This window comes from Aptenodytes forsteri, unplaced genomic scaffold, assembly GCF_000699145.1.
Source record: "Aptenodytes forsteri isolate BGI_AS27 unplaced genomic scaffold, ASM69914v1 Scaffold715, whole genome shotgun sequence".
Classification (NCBI taxonomy): Eukaryota; Metazoa; Chordata; class Aves; order Sphenisciformes; family Spheniscidae; genus Aptenodytes; species Aptenodytes forsteri.
In genome coordinates, this window is record NW_008794112.1 from 662,258 (window position 1) to 684,979 (window position 22,722).

General features: G+C 43.9%; 1 protein-coding gene across 3 annotated transcripts in view; it reads right to left on the minus strand.

The window, feature by feature from the left end:
- The window catches only part of DIXDC1 (DIX domain containing 1), a 36,678-nt gene extending 14,209 nt beyond the window's left edge, over nucleotides 1-22,469 (minus strand). For 2 of the 3 annotated variants that reach the window (XM_009275655.2, XM_019471104.1), the window contains exons 1-5: nucleotides 22,410-22,469; nucleotides 9,987-10,116; nucleotides 8,557-8,682; nucleotides 6,551-6,800; nucleotides 5,223-5,330 (exon numbers count right to left, since the gene is read on the minus strand). In XM_009275655.2, the coding sequence (XP_009273930.1) occupies nucleotides 5,223-5,330; nucleotides 6,551-6,800; nucleotides 8,557-8,682; nucleotides 9,987-10,116; nucleotides 22,410-22,469 (674 nt within the window). Of the gene's footprint in view, nucleotides 1-1,804; nucleotides 1,828-5,222; nucleotides 5,331-6,550; nucleotides 6,801-8,556; nucleotides 8,683-9,986; nucleotides 10,117-22,409 lie in introns of those variants that run through there. The other variant, XM_009275664.2, reaches the window with a different exon arrangement.
- Nucleotides 22,470-22,722: the final 253 nt, after the last annotated feature.

A 22,722-nucleotide genomic window follows, 5' to 3' on the forward strand; every position in this document is an offset into this window, starting at 1 on the left:
AAGCAATCTTTTTTTTTTAGAAATTCTTCCCAAATGCATCACCCAGACAACATCAAAAGGTGGCTGAAGCTCACTGACCCATTCAATGTACCTCTAAAGTCGCAGGAACTAATCCTTGCAAGTGTGAGCAGGAGTTGATTTTTCATTCTCGCCAACACAGAAACAAAAGACAGAGAACAAAAAGAAAACAGTGTGGAAGTAATATAATAGGTTTAGAAAAATAAGAGGCTTCGACAGCTCGACTTCTGCATCTTCCCAGCACTGCTGCTACATATTCCACAGGTTCTCATATTCTCACAGAATCAGAAAAGCCTTGCAATAGAGATGGAAATGACTTGCTAGCAGCTCCCGTCTCATCCACTCCCACAGCCAGTGCTGGCCTATTTCTCATTTATATTACAGACCTTCAAGCAGTCTAGTTTTAATGGTCCAGACTAAATGGACTTTCACCATGTTAAAGGAAAAGATGAATGCAACTTACTAAGTGAAAGAATAACCATCTTCCATTGGGGATCTCTAACAGCTACAGTACCTGTTCTTTCCCGCTCAAACAGGGTGTGCATGATTGTTAAAGAGGTCCAGACCACCTGGCTTTGCTCAAGGATTTACCTTCAGGAAGGCTAACTCCATTACAGCAGTCCCTGATTAGGCACAGTTTGTATACAACATTTGTAACCAGCCCCCTGCTCCTGCTTGTCACTGAATGGTTGCACAGCATAAAGTTAAAATAATTGCTTGGGAGCCCAGAGAGTACTATTGGGTTTGCATTATATAATAAGGGTCAGAGGAAAGGATGAAACTTTCAAACAGCACAGGTACAAATAGGAAGCCCAGCTGATCTAACATGTCCATTAACTCTGAGAGGGATTTCACTTCCTTCTAGGAAGAGATCTTGATATTCCCAGCTGATTAATCTGAATGTGCCACCATCCTGATAAGGCCACTGAGAAGTGCATTGCTGGTTCTCATCCATGCAAAAGATGAAAGAATGAGAGCTGTCCTAAAAAACAATATTAGCAACTGTTGAGCGAGAAGGTGGTGAAACTGATGGATGGGCAAGAGCAGGGAACTGAAAAGAATGAGCAGGACAAAAAACAAGGGGATAGAGAGCCTGGAAATAACATTCCCCTCTTCCAAAGTCTGCTCCTCTCGGCACCAGATCCACAGTCCAAAGCAAATACAAAGGATCCCAGCTGGGGCAGGGGAGTGGGGTTAAATGGTTGCTACAGGTCTCCACAACATCGACAATTATACAGATAATGCTTAGGCATTCCTATGTCCACAGTCCCCTTTCCAGGCAGTTTCCCCATTTTAAAAGGCCAGTGGGTTCACATGGCATCAGTGACAACCTCTCAAACCATGCCAAACAGTGAAAGAGCCACCGAGATGCACTCAGATGAAGCAGCAGCACAGGTCATGTTACCTCATACACTATGCCATCAAGTTAATGCTGGAAACATTTCCACAGTTTTTGTATCAGTCACCAAACCCGTTAGAGTATGAAATATTCACTGATGTAATTTGTTCTGTAAAGTACATAACAATTCGTGATTAAAGCATGCAGAAATAAGTGCTGTGAAATTAAAGCTATTTAAGACAGATTTATGATGCAAACTGTTCCACTTAATTCCTTTTACCAGTTGGTTTCTTAACCCGTATCCTTCCTCCACTGAGTCCCAGAGTTGCCAGTGCCTGCACAGTCAAGGCTTTAGGGCAACAGCCCCAGTGATAAGTCTGAATTCTCACAATTTTAATCAACACCCCATCCCTGCTGTTTCAAATGACAATGGCAACAATCGCTCACCATTTGACCTGCTTCCCTCCCATGATCCCACTTTAACCTTTCGCCTCACAGAATCCGTTTCCTGGGGAGCCTCAGGATTCTGGCTACAGACATGCCTTGTCCCTTCACATGCTCAGAATTCAGTGCAGAAGACGCCAGCTCCTGTCAAACTACTGGAGAAATATTTGCAAGCCAAACCGCTTCACATTAGCTGAAAGATTCACAGCAGAAACAAAAAAAACCTCAGGGTCTTTGCAAGAAACCGTCGGATGGCAGACCAGCAGCACCCCCACACGTATTTGATTCCAGAGTAGGGAATTCTGCAGCCTAGGTTTTGCTTTTGCTGGTTTTCCTCTCAGGTTATTTGTCTCTTGCGCTGCATTTTGGTCAGCTGCACACTCTGTTTTCATCACACAGACTGCGATCTGGATTGCCAGTGGTGTTTCTCATCCCATTCTGCCCTTTTTAGTCTCCAAGCACCTGCTGCAGATGCCAACGAACAGCCAAGAGAAGGTGCTCCTGCAAGCAGTACGTTCCCTGCTCTTCCAGGCTTGGATGCGGTCTCAGAAGACGGCATGCAGCACTTCCCAGCCCTATGCACGGCTTCCTCTTCCTCGCTATCTCCAGCTCCCTCTCCCTCCTGCTGTCACACAGACTGTGCAAGGCAGAGCCTTTTCTCTGAGATGCCTGGCTCAGAGTGGGGGAGGGAAGGCTGGTGGAAGGGGAGGGGAAAGGGAGATGGATGGGTGAGGGGCTCAGTGGCCTGGGAATCTATCTGATTTTGGCAAATTTTCCATGAATCATTTCAATTGCCTTTGCTTATTAGAGCTTTTGTCTCTGGGAATTCTGTTATTCAGGCTGTGAGCTCTCTTACTGAAGAGTTAATGCAGAAATAAGCTGATGCTAGGCAGGGGATGCTGCCCTGGGACAGACACGACAGCAGCACAATTAGATGGAGGGGGGGGTGGCTGCAGCTAATAACCACATCTCTAACTAATAAAAAAAGTGGCTTGTTTCTCCCAGCCAATTCTCATAACTAAGCTAGTACATTTCTCTCTGGAAGGAAAGAGAAACAAGCATCTTGTTTTCATTATGAAGCCTGGTGTCAGCAGAAGACATCCCCAGAAGCTGGAGATCAGACTGCTCCCAATTTCTTTGGGTAGATCACTGATCACTTCTGTAAAGATTCTCACCATATTATGTCCTATCAGCAATAGTATCACCATTACCATATGGTAAGAGAACTCATGACATTATGTGGAAAAATAAAAACACAACACAGTGATTTAGGATGTGCAGAGAAATTTTCACTCACCACCAAAACACAGCCACATACAAGCAAACAATAGTTATCTGACAATCCATTATAGAGTAGAAGAGTACACATAAAATACTACAGCTACCTTAAACTGAAGAATGATTGGAGGGAGCAGCATGTTTCACTCACTGTCCTACTGAGATCATGGTTCAAGAGTCAACACCAAAGTCCTGTGACATTAGCTATGAAATCCTGTTGCCAAGACCAGAATTTTTACATCTCCCCTGGAATGACACCTTCTAAAGTACACTCTCTGCTGACATCATGTGGAGGCAGTGGTCCAATACTGGCTCACATGGAGTTCCCACACTCTTCCACATATGTATGTCTATTTATAAACACAACCTCACAATGATATACAGCAAATTTTGGAGATAAATACAAACTATTGTATTTTTTTCCTCCTCTGTTGGGCCAAACGACCTTAATTCTCAGGTACACAGAGGCCTCTGTACTATGGAGCATCAAAAGTGGCCTGAGAAATCCTGTGGAGACACCCTGCCTGCTGAGAAACTGTCAGTGGCAATCTGTCCTAGGAAAATGAACCTCCTCACTCCTGCACAAATCGGGATGGGGGGGTGGGGGAGGTGGCAGTTGAGGCACTCTCAGGGAGCAGCCCAGGCAGGACAAGGAGACAACAAAGCAGAGTTGGGGCTCACACTGGGAACAGGAAACTGTGAATCAGACAGCTGCAGCTATGCCCATGCAGGTCTGCCCTCAGTTCCAGAGGAGATTAAATGGAGCAAAGCATCATATCCAGAGGGAGTTCTAATATGTTCAGTTACACATTCCTTTGTCTTCAAGCTAGTTTCTTGTTCTCTGGGGAAAGAGGGAAAGGCTGTCCTTTACTGTGAAGCTATCCATGCTGGATCAGCTCCCTCACTGTAGTAGAGTTTTTCTTCAAAAGCCCTGTGTCTCCTATATCCATGAAAACAAACAACACAGCCATGTGTCTTCCCTCTCCCCTCCACTGCTCAAGTAAATTGGGGCAAGAGTTTTGACTTCTGCCCCAAAGCAAATGGTAGCAAGAGCAGCTTTTAAGGCACCAGTGTAACATGTTGTAAATGGCACACACTGCTCAGGTTCACAGCTGCAAGCTGTGGCACCTCCGATTGGAACATATTATATGCTGCCATTCTAACCAATCCTGTCTTTTACAGGTTCCATTTCCTTCGAAAGCTTCCACTTGCACCAGCTTAACCTTGCCTAACTTGTGCAGTCAAGAACCCCAGTCAAGGTTGCAGGCTGTTTATAGCACAGAGCACATACTTCTCAGGATCCAAGTCCTACTTCAAAGGGGAAAATCACCTCCCATGGAAACCATACTGAACTCTGACTTTCAGGCTTCACAGCAGTATGCAGGAGATTTTTCAGTAAAATAATTAAATGCTGCACTTTAAATTGAAGGTGAAAGTCTGGGGGATGGAAGGGTAAATTTGATAATTGTAAAACTAGAGACAGTTAAAGGTGATGGATGAGGGCATGATGGCAACAAACACACAGCTGCAGATCCCCCCGGGACTATATATCTGGATTAAAGACTGGTGTGTTCCTGTAACTGCTGTTCAAATCCACATGCTCCCTCATCTCCATCTCTCTGCAGGGCGTGAGGTTTGTTGGTTTACATTCCTTTCCTCCACATCTTTTCTATCAGCTCTGAAATACTCACCCTTGCACCCTAGCTACTCTGCCCCTTCCTTTCTGTGAAGCAGGCCACAAACTCCATTTCAGCATCCCTCATGTCAGCACTCCCTCAAAAGGCTCCATCTGTACATTCAGGTTCCCAGTAAAATCTTTAGCTGTGTCTTTCCTAATCCTATTCCCCTGGTCTCACTGAGGGACACTCCAGAGCTTTAGACAATTGTAACTCAGAAGTTCCTAGCTCTTATTTATGTGATCACATCATGAATGAGATCAATTTTATCTGTGGGAGAAATGGCAGTAAACCACTGCTTCATGTTGGTTCCTGAGGCTTCATTCTCCAGATCAGGCAGGAGACTATATGCTGGGAACCCTCTTTTCTATCAGAGCTAACCAGATCACAGTGATAAGAAAGGGCATTTTAGGGAATGTCAGACAAAGGACCACAAGGGGACGTATCTTGGCAATAAAGTTCCTTACCTGGAAGAGTGGGACTCCAATGGCATGTTCTGCTGCCCTTCATACTGCTGCACCAGTGCCCGGACACTCCAGTAGGGGTTTTCAATCTCCTCATCCATGCTGCTATTTCTGGAGATAATAATCATAGAATGAGGGAAGCCTCACCTGATAGGAGCAGAAATTCTTCTTGTCTCCAAGAAGGACAGTAGGAAAGCTAATGAAAGGAAGGTAAGAAGGAGGGTACAGCTAGAAAACTGCCAATTAAGAGAATTCTCCTATCGGGGAGCTCCATCCCATCTTCTTGGTGAGGTAAACAGGCCCTCCCCTTTTAAACTCATCCCTAATTCTGTGACTAGAAAAATACAAAAGCTCTGGGAAGGCAAGGAAAATAACAGAATTTGCAAACAGCACAAGGACTGGCTTTTCTGAAGAACTCCTGGCCCAAGGCCTTTGCAAAAGAAACCTTTAACATTTAATTTTTCAATAAAATATACCATTTCAACCTCATTTCCAAACTGCTTTATGGGTACTCCCTTGAGCCAATATAATATGGGCAAATGACCTTCAGCTGTGTAAGTTAAGCCCTCAATAGACCACCATCTGGCTTCCATTTAAATGTCATTACTATTATTATAATCCACATAGCACCTTTTGCAAGTGTTAAATGTGCTTTTCAGAATTACACATCCTTCTGTACATGCATCATCTCCCTTCATTATCACCAGAACTCCTCTTCTTACACAGTAGGCTGCATCAGCTGATTAACAGCACACAACACTCTGCATCTGTGTCTATATAGCAGCAAGCATAACATTGGAGTGAACAGCAATGTAGAAGACAGAATGGACTTGTACAACAGGCTCAATGCCTCAGTTCTGGAAGTAATTGCTCCCAGATCTGTAACCAGTACCTGTAGTTAAGACCTTACTTTTGTTTCACTTGAAATGAGAATGTATCCAAGTAGACAGCACCAAGAAAGGGCACTGTGCTCAGCATGAAATGGGGAAAATGAGGCAGCAAGAGTTCCCTCTGGCTTGGCCATAAAGAACTGTTCTTTTCCAGTGAGATAACAGAGCCCCAGCAGTTATTTTGCTGTAAAACCTGAAAAGAACCTGGGATACCTGCAGTCTTCATCATGAGGCAGCCAGGCTAGGTCAGTACTCCTCTTTGTTAGGCCACTATTTATTTAGGTTTCAGTGAGACAGCAGCGGTTTGTCTCTATTTGTTTGCACAATAGGCGAGCTACCTTACACCAGGAATTGTCAGGATAAAGAGGCATCTATTTTAAAAGAAATTGTGTCCATCTGCTAACATGGCCTGACCTCACATAATCAGGGAAAACTCATTACCTCTGTCTGTGCCGGAAAACATCCCGGCCGGATTGCAAGACATCTTGACGAACATCTGCCAGAGCAGCCACCGCTCCTTGGGCCACTGCAGCAGCTGAGCGAGGCCTGTGACTGGCAGACGATGCTGACAAGCTCTTCCCCACCATGCCAGCAGGGCTGTGATTCATTGCTCTCCCGGAGCCTGGTTTGAAATGAGCAGCTAAGGCCAGGATCAACCTCATGATAGATTTCAAGTTCCCATCAACAATATCTGCAAAATGCAATTAAAGCCAAGGACAATGCCATTAACATGAAGTCCCACCAGAGCTGTATCTGACCAACAAGAATGAATATAATTAAACCCAATGGGACCATGCCAGTAAATGGGGACTATGCAAAAAGGACTGCATTACAGCACTGATACTTAGCTCTGCTTGCTTTGAGCAGAGCAGCAGACTGACTGCCACCTACAGATCACAAGTTGAAATGCTTTGAACAGACCTGAGCCTTCCCTCTATTGCCATTTCCAGCTAACAATCCAGTAGGTTACGTGACAGCACATGGTAATTACTGAATGCTCACTGGAAAAGTACAGCAGTTACTGAAGACTACCACTGTACTAGCAGTCACTTCAATTAGCACATGGAATTTGCATATTTTTTTTAATACTGAGGACCAGAGAACAGCAATATATTTCTTTAGCAAGTGTCCTGTACCATAAACTGTTTGTTGCATCTTGCAAATGTGAACTAGTCAGTTTTAATAATACCACACTAGGCATTTCCCCCAGCACGCAAACTAGCTCAAAAACGTTGATCTCAAGTTCACTGCAAACATCAGCCATTCTTTCAGACTAGGATTTCTCAAAACAATTTCGTCAACTGAGATACTCAAAGTCTGTTAAAATAATAGGAATAGGGTTTCCAAATATCAGAGGCAGCCTAAAAAAAAAATAAAATCATAAGTGCTGGAGGCATGAAGGCTGGTTATTACTTGCTTTAATATCTGAAAAATTAGAAATAGCCAAAATAAGTCACAGTGACTGTTACCTCCACATCATTCATGGAGAACATGAAGCCAAAAGTTTGTGTGAATCATTTGAAGTCCTAGAATGAGTCAATGTCAGAACTACGACCGGAGCTCTGGAGCATGTGTCCCAGAGTCTTGTGCCTGTATCCTATCCTATGACCACATGACATCATTTCATTGCATATCCAGGTTGATACCTTTGCTTATGTAAGACTTTTACCAATATTGCTATCATTTCTATAGTCATGAGCTTGTAAGACAACTTGCGACATTACTGAAAGAAACAGTACAGCCTCCAATCTGCCAGTAGCAGTACTGTAGGAACAGTACTCATTATTCTAAATTCTAAGCCTCTCACCAAGGCCTATAAACCAATGGCTTGTACTCTTCTGCTAACAACAAAGGTCATGCACTCCATGCTGTCTCAACATTTTTCCCCTCTTTCTCATCTGAAGGGCCACAGACAATCAGAACCTCATCCCCTCCCAGCACAGTCAGCAAACAGTAAGAAACAGGGCCTGTCTTCTACCCCATAGATCTACACACACACCCCAGCAATCCTTGCGATATCTGATTAAACCATGCTGTAGACATGTGATTTTGCATATTGGGTCTCCTCCCTATTTACAGGCCATGCGAAACAGTATCATAGGCTTCCAGTGGACCAGAAATATCTTTCCCATGTCTCGTTTCACAGTAGCAGGTTTTATGTCTTTTTAGTGAAAGATTCTGAGTCTGTATTCCTCATTACACCATTACTTGATCTTCTGTCTGCTCAGTAGCAGGAGAAAAGGCACTTTTGTTTCTGTGCACTGTGCTGCTACCAAAAGCAGTCAAGAACACAGTATCATTCAACCCAAAATCTGTTACTAAACCACAGGAGGAAAAAAACCAAAACTCCCCCACAAACCAATACATTATCTGTTTGATATGAAACAAAGACAGAAACAGGCCTTCAACAGGTAAAATCACCTGTGGCGACCACCAGGGGCACATACCTTTTGCTGATGTCTGATGCATGCGGATCTTTTTTGATGCCACAAACTGTAAGACTTTCTCCACATTTTCCCTCATCTCCTGCTGGCTGGTGGGGTTGACCTGAATGCCATTCAACTTCTCACCAGCTAAAGGAGTGAAAAAACTTTATTAGAGAAGAACTGAACTGCTTGGTGCTGTCACAGGAATTGCTATAGGTGTAGGGCCTGATCTTATCTCTTGTCTGGGTACTGCAAGAGGCTTCTTGTCCTGCTTATAAGGTATCCAGTACCAGGAATAACTAGGTTGGAGACTGTATTGTGTTTACGTGGCAAGGTTTTGGTAGGGGGGGGCTACAGAGATGGCTTCTGTGAGAAGATGCCAGAAGCTTTCCCCATGTCCAACAGAGCCAGTTCCAGCTGGCTCCAAGACAGACCCACCGCTGGCCAAGGCTGAGCCCGTGAGCAACGGTGGTAGCACCTCTGTGAAGGGTGCTAAGAAGGGGTAAAAACTGCTGCACAACAGCGGCCAGGAGAGAGGAGTGAGACTATGTGAGAGAAACAACTATGCAGGCACCAAGGTCAGTGAAGGAGGGGCAGAATGTGCTTCAGGCACCACAGCAGAGATTCCCCTGCAGCCCGTGGTGAAGACAGGTGAGGCCACAGTGAAGCAGGCTGTCCCCCTGCAGCCAATGGATGTCCATGGTGGAGCAGATATCCACCTGCAGCCTGTGGAGGACCCCACGCCAGAGCAGGTGGAGGTGCCCCAAAGGAAGCTGTGACCCTGTGGAGGCCCCATGCTGGAGCAGGCTCCTGGCAGGACCTGTGGCCCTGTGGAGAGGAGGCTACGCTGGAGCAGGTCCCATGCTGGAGCAGTTAATGAAGAACTGCAGCCCGTGGGAAGGACCCACGTTGGAGAAGTTCGTGGAGGACTGTCTCCCGTGGGAGGGACCCCATGCTAGAGCAGGGGAAGAGTGTGAGGAGGAAGGAGCAGCAGAAACCGCGTAGTGAACTGACTGCAACCCCCATTCCCTGTCCCCCTGCGCTGCTTGAGGGGAGGAGGTAGAGAATTTGGGAGTGAAGTTGAGCCCGGGAAGAAGGGAGTATCTCAGCAAGCAGGTCACTCTTCCAAAAATGCCACACACTAACACCATTCTTCTACAACGTAAAGCCTTTCATAACTCTATTCCAGGCTCATGGGACTTAATATGGTCCCTGACAGGTTTTAGCACATCTGTCGTTACTGTCTGCTAAAACATAAGGACTTTAATAGAACTGCATTTATAATTTGCTTTATGATTGTTTTCTTTTAAAGTCACTCCTCCCCCCACAAGCTCTGACACTGTCATTAACATCTGCCAGTATGCCTGACAGATGTCAGAGCCAAGGCCAGCCTCTTCTACACAAGATCTAAAACTGCAAGATGAAAAATAGTGCCATATGGCATTACTGACCTACAATCTCAATGAGCAAAGCAAGAATGACTCCATCTCTGAGATCTTGTCTCAGGTCTTGGACTGGCTTTATTGTTGGCTTCTTCTTCAGCTGGGAATTCACCCAGGCCACATATGCCTGTAGCTGTTGCTGAAAATAGAAAACAGTGTTTGCACGTCATTGCCATTTCAGAGGGAAGTTGCATAGCTCTCACTTTTCTCTCATCTTCACAGATCTCATTGTCTTTTGCCCTTGAAAACAAACACAAATGGTCTCATCCCAAAGCCTGCTGAGCACTAACTGACATCACTGCACACTGTGGTGCAGCTCACTCCACGCCAGGACAGGAAGAGCAAGCAGGCAGCAGGACAGGACTCATGATCTAAGCACAGCTGAGAAGAGAGCTTTACATTACATTTAATCTAGGTTGGTGCCAAACCAATGCTGTCATTCCTCATTTTTGGTGCCAGAGTTGGTTCACTCACAGCATTTACTGTCCCATCCACACTATTTTCTTCCACATATCAAGAAAGTAGAAAACCCAGAATGCAGAAGCAAGAAACACTGTGTTATTTCCCACTGAACTATGCCACCTACTGAAAGAAACAATCCAGGACAGATTTCCTGGAAGAAACAACAGCCTCCCTCCTTAACACTCCCAGCATGGCTCATTTGTAACAGTTCATGCAACAGGGAAGAGACACCCTGTTGTACAGCCCCCTTCCTCCATTTCCTTGGAGCTGCATCAGCATTTCTAATGGCCCAATTTCTATTTCTGTACATGTGGAAGCTGGCTTGCCACAGCACTTAACACCTGCAAGACCTGAGAGCAAGGAGCACTGCCCTTCCAGCTGGTCATGCTGGATGCTGCTTCATATAGCTGTGCGTGTTGCCACAAGGGGAAGACCACGGAAATTGAAACTCAGGCTTCTGATCTGAGTGAGGACCCATCTGGCATAAGTGACTGAAAGGCAAAGAGCAGATTCACATGACCTTTCCCTTTCCATCCCCCTGTCAGTAGCACTTCCATGGCTAATAGGAGCGCTGGTAACACTGAAATCCCTTTGGGCAGGGCTGGTGTGGTACATGGAGGGTAAACAAACTGATCCATTTATGGGATTACCTCCCTTTTCACAAAGCTTCCCATTATTCTGCCAATGCAGCAGGTTTTAAGTCTCCATTCCATATTATCTCAGCAATGTCAGTCAGAGTTTATGCTTTTACAGCCCATCAAAGTCACAATCTGATCACAGCTTCAGTCTTAATTATCCTGACACAGGAAATCCAACTTTAATCACACCATGGTTCGGTCTGCTGGTTCAGAAAGGTGACTGGACCGGTGTTCAATCAGTTCCGCCCACTCAGCAGAGAGCTGGAAAGCAGAACAGGAGATGAGTTTGGGGGACTGCCTGATGGCTTTTGAAAAAAAGGAAGCAGAAGTGGCAGATCTGATGCATGCTTGCTGGAGCAGACTTGGCCTGCCATGTGGATTGGATCTGCATGCTCTTCTTTGGCTGTGATGGCAACGATGCATGTCAGTTTTGCCTGCCCAATTTCGGAGGTCTTTATTTTCTACTTAATGCAATGGGGCACTGTGGAGAATCAATGAGCCTTGACTCTTTCTCTCTCTCTCACACACAAGTTGATGATCCTGTGCTGATTTTCAGAACAGCAGTAGTAACTTGCCAGCTGCAAAAAGCACCCCCACCTCTTGCAATTGTATTTTAACTGATCATGTGGGCACTGAGGTTTCAGTCTCACAACAGACTAATGCCAGAGCGACCACAAGCCTTCTACTACACAGATTCAATAAAGCTTTAATTTATTCAAACAAGTACCAAAGAAAAGAGGTAGGTTTGTTTATAGTAATACCGCATCATTATAGAAATATCTAGATTCATAAATAAAGATGTACCGAATAGGGTTGCAGCATGAAAACTGCATCTGAAGTCTATGTAGTTTAGGGAAATAATCTTATCACAGTTGTGTTTACTACCTTGTTGTCATTTTTCAAATCATTTTACAAAGTTCTAAACTGTTATATTGTACTGATTCCACAAGGCCACAGCCCCTTCCAGCCTACAGAAAATTTGCAATTTTTATAGGAGCCTATATGGTTCTTCCATTCAGACACTTCTGTTTTCACTCAAAGGAAAAATAGACCCTTTCACTAAGCAGTTTGTTTTCTACTTCTTTTCTCTGAACATTCTGCATGCATTCATAAGAAAGCATTTTTGCCAAACTTTTAGTCTCTATCTCTTAAAAGCATGATAAGGTTAACATTGTTATCATTAGGGAAAAAAAAGTAACTCTAAATCCCAGTGCATTTACGTTTCAAACAATAATTATTAAAAGGAGGATCTTGAGGCAATGGAATATGGATGTCACCATTACAAAGTAATTTCATACCAGTAGCTGCTATAATACTGCAGACTTGTATTTCATTAGCAGACTTACTTGGTTGGTTGGTTTTGCTTTTTTTTCCCCACTAAAGCATAAGATTTTCCTGCAGAAGTTCAGACAGTTGGACTGATCAGCATTTCCTCATTTTGTATCCAAAAACTGGAAGATCTAATGACTTTAGCAAGAGACTTGGATTGCTGCAAGCTAAAAACCAAGGGAGTAAGCTGTCACTTCTGGCAGCTGAGGTGAGAGTGACTGAACTTACCAAGAAAATAACAGATATAAAAGTTTAGTGACCTAAAAATGGCAAAGTGGTGTTAAATGCATGAAGGGACAAAGCCCCAAGCTGCTCAGCAGAAATCCCAATAGCAATTTTTAAGCTAGCGAGTCAAAAATGCTTTGCTTCACCACTCTCTGTGGCTTCCCCACCAGCTGGCATGAACTGGGCAATAACAAGGACATTATGGGCCATACCTTAAAGCCCTACACCTCCAACACAAGCACAAGGCCTTGATGCACAGCCACAGATTCAGTTTAATGAATCAGACCCATAAAAAAAGTAAAACACTTGTTTCACTCCCTCAGAATTCCATTTGTTTCAAAACCCAAGACAGCTATCTCAATTCTCAACAGAACGGCCCTAAGTTTTTGTCTAACTTTTGTCTTTCTAGTTGAGGAGAAAGATCCTGTGGGACCTATTACACCAATTCCTGTGATGCTGTAACTATGCTACTACAGCTTCCTACAAGACCTCCAAACTTCACAGGATTGAACAAATCGCTACAGCTTCCCCTTGTTGGTTTATAACCTGGTATGGCTGACAGCTACATCCAAGAGCAATCAGTGAGGGAACAGCTATTGTTCTATCTAGCTCACCCTCTTGCTTCATAATAATTGAATAATTAGCTGAATAATTCTTCCTTCAACCACTGACCACTCAGGAGTTTTCTGCTTCTCCCCGCATTTTGGTTTGAGCTTCTGTTCAGCCAAATCTTAGACTTGATGGGGCTTACACTGTTCTACTCCTGCACCAATGTGTCTTTCAAAACCAGGATTTTCAGAATAAAAACATATCAGCCTAGTCTAAGATTTACTATGCAGAGCACATGTTATTAGGATTATGGTGGAGTTAAGCTTAATCCTATTTATGTTAACACAGCTTTGTGTTCCAAAAAAAGGCCAAGTTTACCTGCAGCTTGCAATGGGAAGAGTAGCTCCCTTACCTGAAGGAAGTTGGAGCCCAGATTGCTTCAGCTCCTAGGCAGATCATTATAGGGTGTTTATATCCAAGTCACTCTGGAAGACTTAAAAGACTTCACAGGGCAGGAGAAGATTTTTAAAGCAAGGTACTAGAGGCCACCTGCAGTTGTAAAGAACTTCCCAACTTGCAGGCACTTCTACTGGCAAATTACAGGTTAGCACTTCAGTAAGCACAACACATCTCAGAGCAGGATTTTACTTTGGATCACTTATTCAGCACAAACCCTGAAGAAGTGCCTCAGACCTACTGGCTATAGGAAAACAGCTGGAGAGGTCAGGAGCATATATCTTTGTGCTTTCAATTGACAGCCAACGATACGCAGGAGGAAAATGTCCTTCCAGGGTCAGCACATTTTTCTCAGCAGCTGTAAACCCTTACTGATAATTACAATTAAGTGTCATTATCTAGTATTTTCCACAGGTAGAAGAAAAGCAGCAGCTCTATCACAAATCTCCTGCCAGTTGTAGGTGTCCTTGCTATTCTCATTTAACCAGTGCAATTCACCACCTGCTGCTTAGGGCTCATGTTTCTCCCCTCCCCTCTCAACCATCAATCAGTCCAGTCTGCCTGACAGTAAATATAGGTAGATCACAATGCCTTGATATGCTACTCTGTCCTTTATTAACAGTGCCGTCTACACTACACTGTATAAGGTTAATTTTCACCTCCTCTGAGGTTAGGGTATTGCACATTTTGAAGTTGGCCAAATCTTCATTCTTGGACAAAATCATTCTTTAGCAGGCAGATGCCTTCAGAGGGCCTTACCTCCTTGCTACCATGTTACAGTAGACTCCCAGGACACGCTCTGCTTCTAGGAAGAGATGACTTTTCTGAGTTCATTTGATGAAGTTGAACCCATCTTTATTGTTGGATTTAGGGAATCAGCCTGGAAGAATAATGTTTCTCATGATCTTTACTCTGCTTTTCCTTTATACCCTATGGACACTGCCCAAGCACCAGGTCTAACAAGGTCAATAATAATAGTTCTCATGCTATGAGGTTGGTCACAGTATGAAAAGCATTTAGTGTCCTGTCTGTCCAGAGCACTGAACCAAATGTCTGCAACAGCAAAACTCAAAGGCTAGCCTAATTGCATCAGGATATAATGTTTAAGGCCTTGTATGATTTCTAAGCTTTCTGACATTACCTTAATTAGATGGGAACTGTAATTTTCCATCCAGTGTTCCTCCAGTTTGATTTTGTTTTTGTTTGAGAAGGCCTTTGTAGAAGCAGAAAATAAAAACTCACAAGCAAAGAAAACGTTTCTCTCTGCTCTCAAAGCCAGCAGAAGTGTTTTTTTTTTTCTCAAAATTGCTACTTAAATGTGATTCAGGCTGTTTAATGTATTGAGATAGCTCCTGATGCATCCAACAGTGAAAACCACCCAATTATGACCAGACTGATTCTAGAACAACCATATGCACCCCACAGGACTCCTCTTTCATAAAACTCTTGAAAAACTCAAGCAAATAAAACGTTTCTCCCTGCTCTCAAAGCCAGCAGAAGTGTTTTTTTTTTTCTCAAAATTGCTACTTAAATGTGATTCAGGCTGTTTAATGTATTGAGATAGCTCCTGATGCATCCAACAGTGAAAACCACCCAATTATGACCAGACTGATTCTAGAACAACCATATGCACCCCACAGGACTCCTCTTTCATAAAACTCTTACTTTAAAGCAGGAGGTGTAATTTCACTCAAAATAACTTTTGGTCTGATGTGTATTTTCCAAACCTTCTATAAACAGCCTGTCTCAAGCACAGAAGATGCCTCAGTGCAGCGACACAGTTTGGAAAAGGAGGCACCTATGCAATCTGGTGCACACCAGTAGACAGAAACAGTGTGTGAGCCGCAAAAGACCAGGAGCTCCTTAACCCTTCACCCATATCTGAGTGAAAACATGGACATTTCCAACACCCTAACATGTCTGGACAAGGATTTTTCACTGACTTGCTGAGACCCAGAAAAAAGGATTATCCTGAAGTCTTGATGAAATTCTAGCCAGCTCATGCTTTCTATAACTTCTAAGGTCAATTTCAAAGACTCAAGAAGCACAAACCTTTGGGAGGAGCAGCCCAACAATGCCCTTAACCTGTGCTATGTTCTAGGCACACTCAGTTGGATTTTCCTCATCTTAATACAAACCATTTCTTTGGCGCAGTGAATTCACCTCAAGCAGTAGCCACCTGCTTCTCTAGCCAGATTCAAGAATGGAAAGGCCAGTCCTCTGCTTTCTGATCTCTCAGTCCAGACAACATTTTTGAAACTACTGAGTGTGACTACCATTCATCGACTGTTCAGGTTTGTGAGAAGATTTGAGAAAGCAAGTGTCTGCAACTATAGAAGGCTTTGGCCAGATCTTTAGAAATACTTTAGAGGCACTCCTGTCATCCTGGGTGTTCAGAACAAATATAAAGAATTAAATCCTCCTCTCTGTACGCAGCTTCCTAAACACAGATCTGGCACAGGAACTGATTCTGCCCTTCATTCAGAATGTCAGGATGGGGAGAACACTTTCTTCATCTACAGACGGAGAAGAGCAGCAGTTTGTGCTCAAATCCTTGCAGTACTGCTGGGTTGAAATGACAGCTGCCTGTGGCATCCTGGCTAAACTACCACTTGTTTCTGGGAGGGGAACAAGTGTCTGGTCTACTAAGAGAGCAGCTCACTGGCAGACTTCCAGATGCCAGCTCAAGTGCTCGAAGGTCTCTGAAGGATGAAGTTTAGAGCTGAAGGTGTATTTCACATGTTGCCTGAATGCAAACAATAGCAAGAATTTCCAGAGTGCCCAGCTATCCAGCAGGACACGTAATTTTTGATTGCAAAGTTTTCCACATCTTTCACAGTCCTTTACCCATTATCAGGAATAGCTTAAGGCCCAATTCCATTCAAACTCCCTAAATTCTTTCTACCATTTTGATTTTTACTTCTTGTTGCACAGCCAATAGCTGTCATGCTCCATTCCAGAGACGTACAACTTTCAGTCCAGGATGAAGTAATTCTTACCTGTGCCTATATATACTGGTATTTTATTCATGTAGTGTTGCAATTTAGAATCCATTTGGAAGAGCTTAGTAGATGCAAACACAAGATCTCTTCAAACAGCTCATGAAGCTGGCAGCACCACTCACATTTGAAAGACAGTTACGCTCAGTAGTTTGCTGCAACCTAATAATAACTAACCTTGAGTCTCTTCCCAAGAAACTGGGCCTAGGTGGGCAAATGGCAAGAAATGCATGTCTGACAGCTTTTTATCTCCGTAGAACCAGAGAGTTACTTAATTTGTGCAGAACAAAAGCCCGATGATTCCATTTTCCCTTTTAATATAAGAAACCTTTTCCTTCTATTGATCTTTTGCCAAGACATATCCTTGCTGTCAGACAGTGATCTCACTTATGCCACCCATCTGCCAGATAGGGGTATTTTTGTGAGTGGCATCTAAGTGTGCTTTCTTCAAACAGTAATTTTGCCTGTCACTTTCGTAACACCACACGCAAGCATTCTCCCTGTAATTAATCTGTTTTCTACTTATACCTCCTTTAACTCCTATCTCCTGTTTGTAAAAATCATGGAATTACTCACTGTACCTTCCACACCCACAGTGGCAGTTCTGTGCACCCTTTTTACGTTCAGAAATCTGAAGATGGTATCCGTTCCTTAAACAAGTTCACTATCATTGCAGACAGCAACTACTCCAGAAGTCTACCAGACAGAAAGTCATGTAAAATGAATCTTGCTAGGATGTATTCCTTTGAATCAACAGTTGGGCATCCAAGCCCCAAAATGTCACTGCCATTTGAAGCCAGGTTGCTGCTTTAGGGATAATTTCTGGCACTTTTGCAAGGTGTTTTAGTGCCTCTGCATTTTCCCCAATCTGGTATTTTGAAGCCCTTTTCTCACACAGGCAATGTTTCTATGCAAGCATACAGGCAAAAAGCTGAGCCACAAGAGATCTTTTACTGTAAACTGCCAGTACTTTGGAGCACATGATTCACCCTGAATTATCAAATGGTTCCACTATACACAAAAAGTCTAAGGTCTGTCAAAACAAGTTGCCCTGAGACATTCCCTGATGCTTCGGAAAAGAAAAGGAGCATTGTTCCTTATTTAGCAGAATGCAGTCACTAGCCCGGTAGAGACGGAAAAAAAGCTTTGTGAAGAGACTGAGCACACAGTATGAGTGAACAGTGCTTTTTGCAGGCAAGAACCTTTCATATGAAGAAAAGGGGAAGTGACATCCAGTGAGGTTGCCTGGTCCAGGATGGAGGGCACTAAAGACACATTTAGAACACAGACTCTGTTCCTCACTCTGCCAATGACCTGCTGTGAATTTGGCAGCCCACTTTACCTCTGTGTGCCTCAGCTTCTAGCTATAAAGCAGCTGTACTAATTTTTATGTTCCTTGTAAAATGCTTTGCAAACAATAAATCTTTCACGAGTTACTGTGCAAATGCACTGTAATACCCCCTGCCAAAGGACAGCCACTGCTATGCAACCAAGAAATAGCCTGGCTTAGACATACAGTGAACCTCAGGCAGGGATTGAATCCTAACTGCTCAACCCCTAATCCTATATAACAGCAAATACATCTTTCCCTTGCTGATAGTCCTATTGCTGGTCAGGCACAAGGGCTTTGGGAAAAATTGTAAGAATTCCTGATAGAGCAAGCAATTGTCTGCTAAAGTACATCTCCATGTAATTCCAGGTGTGGGAAGACCCAGCTGTGTTTTCTGATGTCTGTACTTGAGGCTTAGCAGAATTACAATGCAGCAGCTTCCCAGTCTCTTGCAGACCAGGCAGGCAACCTGGCAAGGTTCAGGTGGTTCTTCAGATCCCAGCCTTTCTCACTCTGGCCAAGCCTTAAACAAGCATGCCTGACCATCCCGTGGCTTTAACAGTGTAGACCGGATGTAAAATACTAGTGGACTCATACCAAAACAAAGCTGATGTGAAATGAGACTTGGCTCTACTATGTGGAAAACAGCAGCATCCCTAAAGAGCTTCATGTACTTAGTGAAACCCAGGCTCTGAGGGATTCGGTACTATGGGGAGCATTTAGTTATGGGCTGGTCCTAATGGGCTGAACTGGATGAGGGAGACAGGAGTCAAAACAGCTCATAGTGAATCCTATTAGCTATAAATAGCACTCATTGCAAGGAGAGGGTGAGTGCAAGTTTCTTCTGCTAAGATTGCAGTAGCAGAGACATTTTTATCACAGATCATACACATTACACCAAGGGGAACAGAACGGCTGCCAGAACAAGACAGTAGCAAGTCGATACTGTCAGAAAATTACTTCAACCAGAAAAGCAAACCAAAATCAAACCCAGGTCATTTCCCACAGCAAGGATTCAGATCTCACAGATAGGATGCCATCTAATCACCTCAAGTCCACCAACAGATACAGCAAACCTTGAAGAGTGAGGGAGAGAGACTGTATGTGTGGGAAATCCAGGAAATACCTACTGCAGATGCCACTCAGCTAAGAAACCACTACTCGAGGGAAAATATTACATGAAGCACTTGGTGAGGGGGCAGGCAATGAGCAACCTACTAGTGAGAGAACGCAGAGCCCTACCTGCACTGCACCTCTTCCTGCATGCATACCGCTGGGGATTAGCAATTCTCACATAGCAAAATGTGTAGGTATTTCCTACACATAGCCTTATGTGGTAACCTTGCATTTCACTTTGCTGCTGTTGGGAGACCCTGATTTCAAAACAACCTCTGCATGGGCTCTTAAAAATTCCCTGCCATTTCACTCTCTGGAGAGGAACCAATCCCAGGCCTGGGATAATCTCAGAGGGAAAAAATATCTATTTCAAATGACTCATTGCACACAAGCAACTACATAATTAAGATTGCCAGAGGAAATGATCTTCCAACTTGAAAAAGAGAAGGTATATTATTGTCAAAATACAGACACATTAATGTCTTGGAGCTGTCAGGCCCATTTCTGACACATTTCGGTGTGCCCCATTTGTTTTAAAGAACTGACAGAAGTGTAAGTGCATATCTCAAATAAACTGCATTTCCTCAAGGAGAGAGAACAAGCTGAGGCCACATGGACAGTCACCACAGAGGAGACCATGCCCTCTATGGTTTCCTTGCATTATAAACTACTGCTTTTAGCAGCCATACATTCCCATGCCACCGTCCAGCTGTGGGATTGAATTATTTAGCTGCCTCAGAGCAGGATAAGTCTCAATAAACAGCAGGAAAACACCTTCAAGGCAGGGTAGTCCATTAATGAGAGAGGGACAGGAGCTGCGTGATGCCCACAGGGGAGTTCGCTGCATTTCAACATTAAACAAAAGTCATCCTGCTTTAGATGTCTGCAGGTGACACTGTCCACAACATATTTTGGCCAGGGACTCTGAAAGGGAAGGGAAATACACTGGCCTGAACTTGCAATTTACACGGCCCCTTTAGCAATCTGTGATTATGTTTATCATGGAGAAAGCATCAATCTAACAGACGATCTGTGAAGCAGGACAGGCATTAGCTGCAGAGGGGACAACTATGCTGCATTCTCCATCCCCGTTCATGAGATAATGAGGCTGATGGGGTGGCTCTCAGCCAGCAGGATGGACAGAGGAAAAAGAATGCAAAGGAACAAAAGAAACTTGCCTGTAGCATCTTGGCTGTGTTGGGTAACTTTCCAGGCATGGATTATTGACCAAAGGTGCAAGATGGAGACACACAATCAATATCCCTAGAGAAACTGGAACTATACCTGGCCTCTAGGTCCCAAGCATGTGTAGGGTTGCATGTGAGCTCTGCACATACACCTAGGAGCTTGGTAGCAACCTACTTACTTTTGTATGTTAATGCACAGATTTGGAAAGTACGTCCTTGTATTTCAAGGTATCTAGTCACCAAAAGAGCCACCTGGCCAGAAAAGATGGTCTATCAAAAGAACAGACACTGAATCAGCAAGGCAATTCCTGCAATACCCCAATTCACTGCTTGTGTTAAATTAAGTCTGACTTTTTATCTTTAAACTGTTTTTATACTCCAACATTAGGTTAGTAGCTACTCACTTCCAGCCTTTTAACATCAGAGTGCTATGTTGGGATCAGACACTTTGGGACACTCTTTCACATACAGGGACTTCTATAAATAAGCACCTAACGTACAAAGAGATAGGGGAGGCAGTACAGTTGGTGGATCAAAACAGAAGGCATGGAATTACAGGGTTTCTTGCTCATTTCCAACTGTGTCTGTGATGTGATGCATGTCCTTGGCAAGTCACTTAACCTCTCTGTACCATAGGTTCTGCACTTGCAAAATTGATTTTAAGTTTACTTTTGTTATAATGTGAAGTGTGTGACGTGGCGGAGAGATCCCAAGTGACATGAGAGTGAATCTGGTTTTATGGTGGGAGAGGGACTTTTTTCCCACAGCTGAGCAGTCTGTGGGTAAAACCAGACAGTCAGGGTGGGGCTAGCACTGAATGTAAAACTGTTCTTTGCTCCCATTATTAATTATATTATTAATATACAGGTTACTATTAGCTTATGCCAGAGAAGGATCTGCTGCCCTTGAGCACAGGAAATGTAAGCTTGAGCTAAAGCAATACCTTTGCTAGCTAAAAATGAGACTGAGATACTCCATGGAGAAGGGGATGGAATATTTACACAGTTATGCAGAGCAATCAAAGGAGACCTGTGGCTGGCGTGAAGCTGTAAGGCTCAAGTTTCATACCCAGTTTGTTTCTCCCGTGATGACTGGTGCTGTTAAGCCCAGGAGGGATGTTAATTTTCTGTGAAGAATGGAGTATGGGGGCAGAATAGTGAGGTGGGGGCTGAGCTTTGCAATGATGAGGAACCACTATACACAAACAAAAATAAGCTATGTACACTAAGAAAGAATAAAACACACCAAGAGACTATCCCTGCCACCGGGTCAGAAAGCAAATAGCAGCCACTGTTTGGTTTCAGCACAAGCCCCCCGTTTTCCTTCCTTTTCAGCTTACAGACAGGAAATCATGCTTCAGCATGGTCTGCATGATGCATAGCCAGGCAGTGGCTGCCCTGGCATTTTGTACTGAGTCCACAGAGAGTCCAACGGAACTAATTTTTTGTGCACCCTAAAGAGGGAAGCTGACTGCAATCTGCATTCCCCATGCAGTTACAGGATTCCCATCTCTGGAATTTCTTGGTACTTCTCACTCCTTATTTGATGATTTATTAGTCTCCCTAACAGCAGAATAAGCAAATAAAGAACACTTTTAAAATTATATTTTCCTGACCAAGATGAATTTCAGTCCCCTAGAAATCCAACCTTCAGAACAAGATGGGGAAAAAAACAGCCAGCCTGCTCTTTGTCAGCCTCTCCCAAGAAATGTGTGTTCACAAAGCTGATTTACAGGCTTTCCAGCAGCCTTCAGACATAGAGACTTCATACACTCAGGAAAGGAGTCAATTCTGTAAAATAAACTGTGCTCCATAACCTTGCTGCAGTTTATATTATTTGCTGGTACAACAGTAAAGCGCTGCAAAGAGAATAAAAACTCCAAGCTAAAAACACCAGCTGTAAAACAGCCACAAACTCTTCAAAAAAATATTGCTGATTTGCAGACCCCTGGCTGAGCTGCCCAGTATGCCCTTCTGTTAGTAAGCAGCTCTCCCGCCCTGAGATCTTGCTCATTTTTCTCCTTCTCTGTTACTCAAAGCACTCAAAGCATTGGGAGACATAACAATTCCTGAGAGATGCTGCACAAAAGCATGCTGCCTTGCCTGGAAAAGGTCTGTGTGAGACTTGGGACATGCATTTACCTCCGTGAAGCCCTCCTGAAGAATATCCAGTAAGTTCCCCCTGGCCAAACAAGCGAGCATTCTCCACAAGCCCACCGATGGGCGAGGGTCTCAGAGGACACAGGGCAGATCCTCCAGCTCTCGGCACGACCTCTTCCTCCTTCTCCCAAAGACAAAGAGTTGGAGCTCATCAGGAACCGCATTCATAGTCCCATATGTGCAGCCCGTTACTGCACACAGATAGTTGAGCCGAAGTCAAGGCTTGCACTGGGCATGCTCGAGATGGAGCTGCTGGGGGAGTGGCGGGAGAGATGTCATACGGTTCCTATAGAAA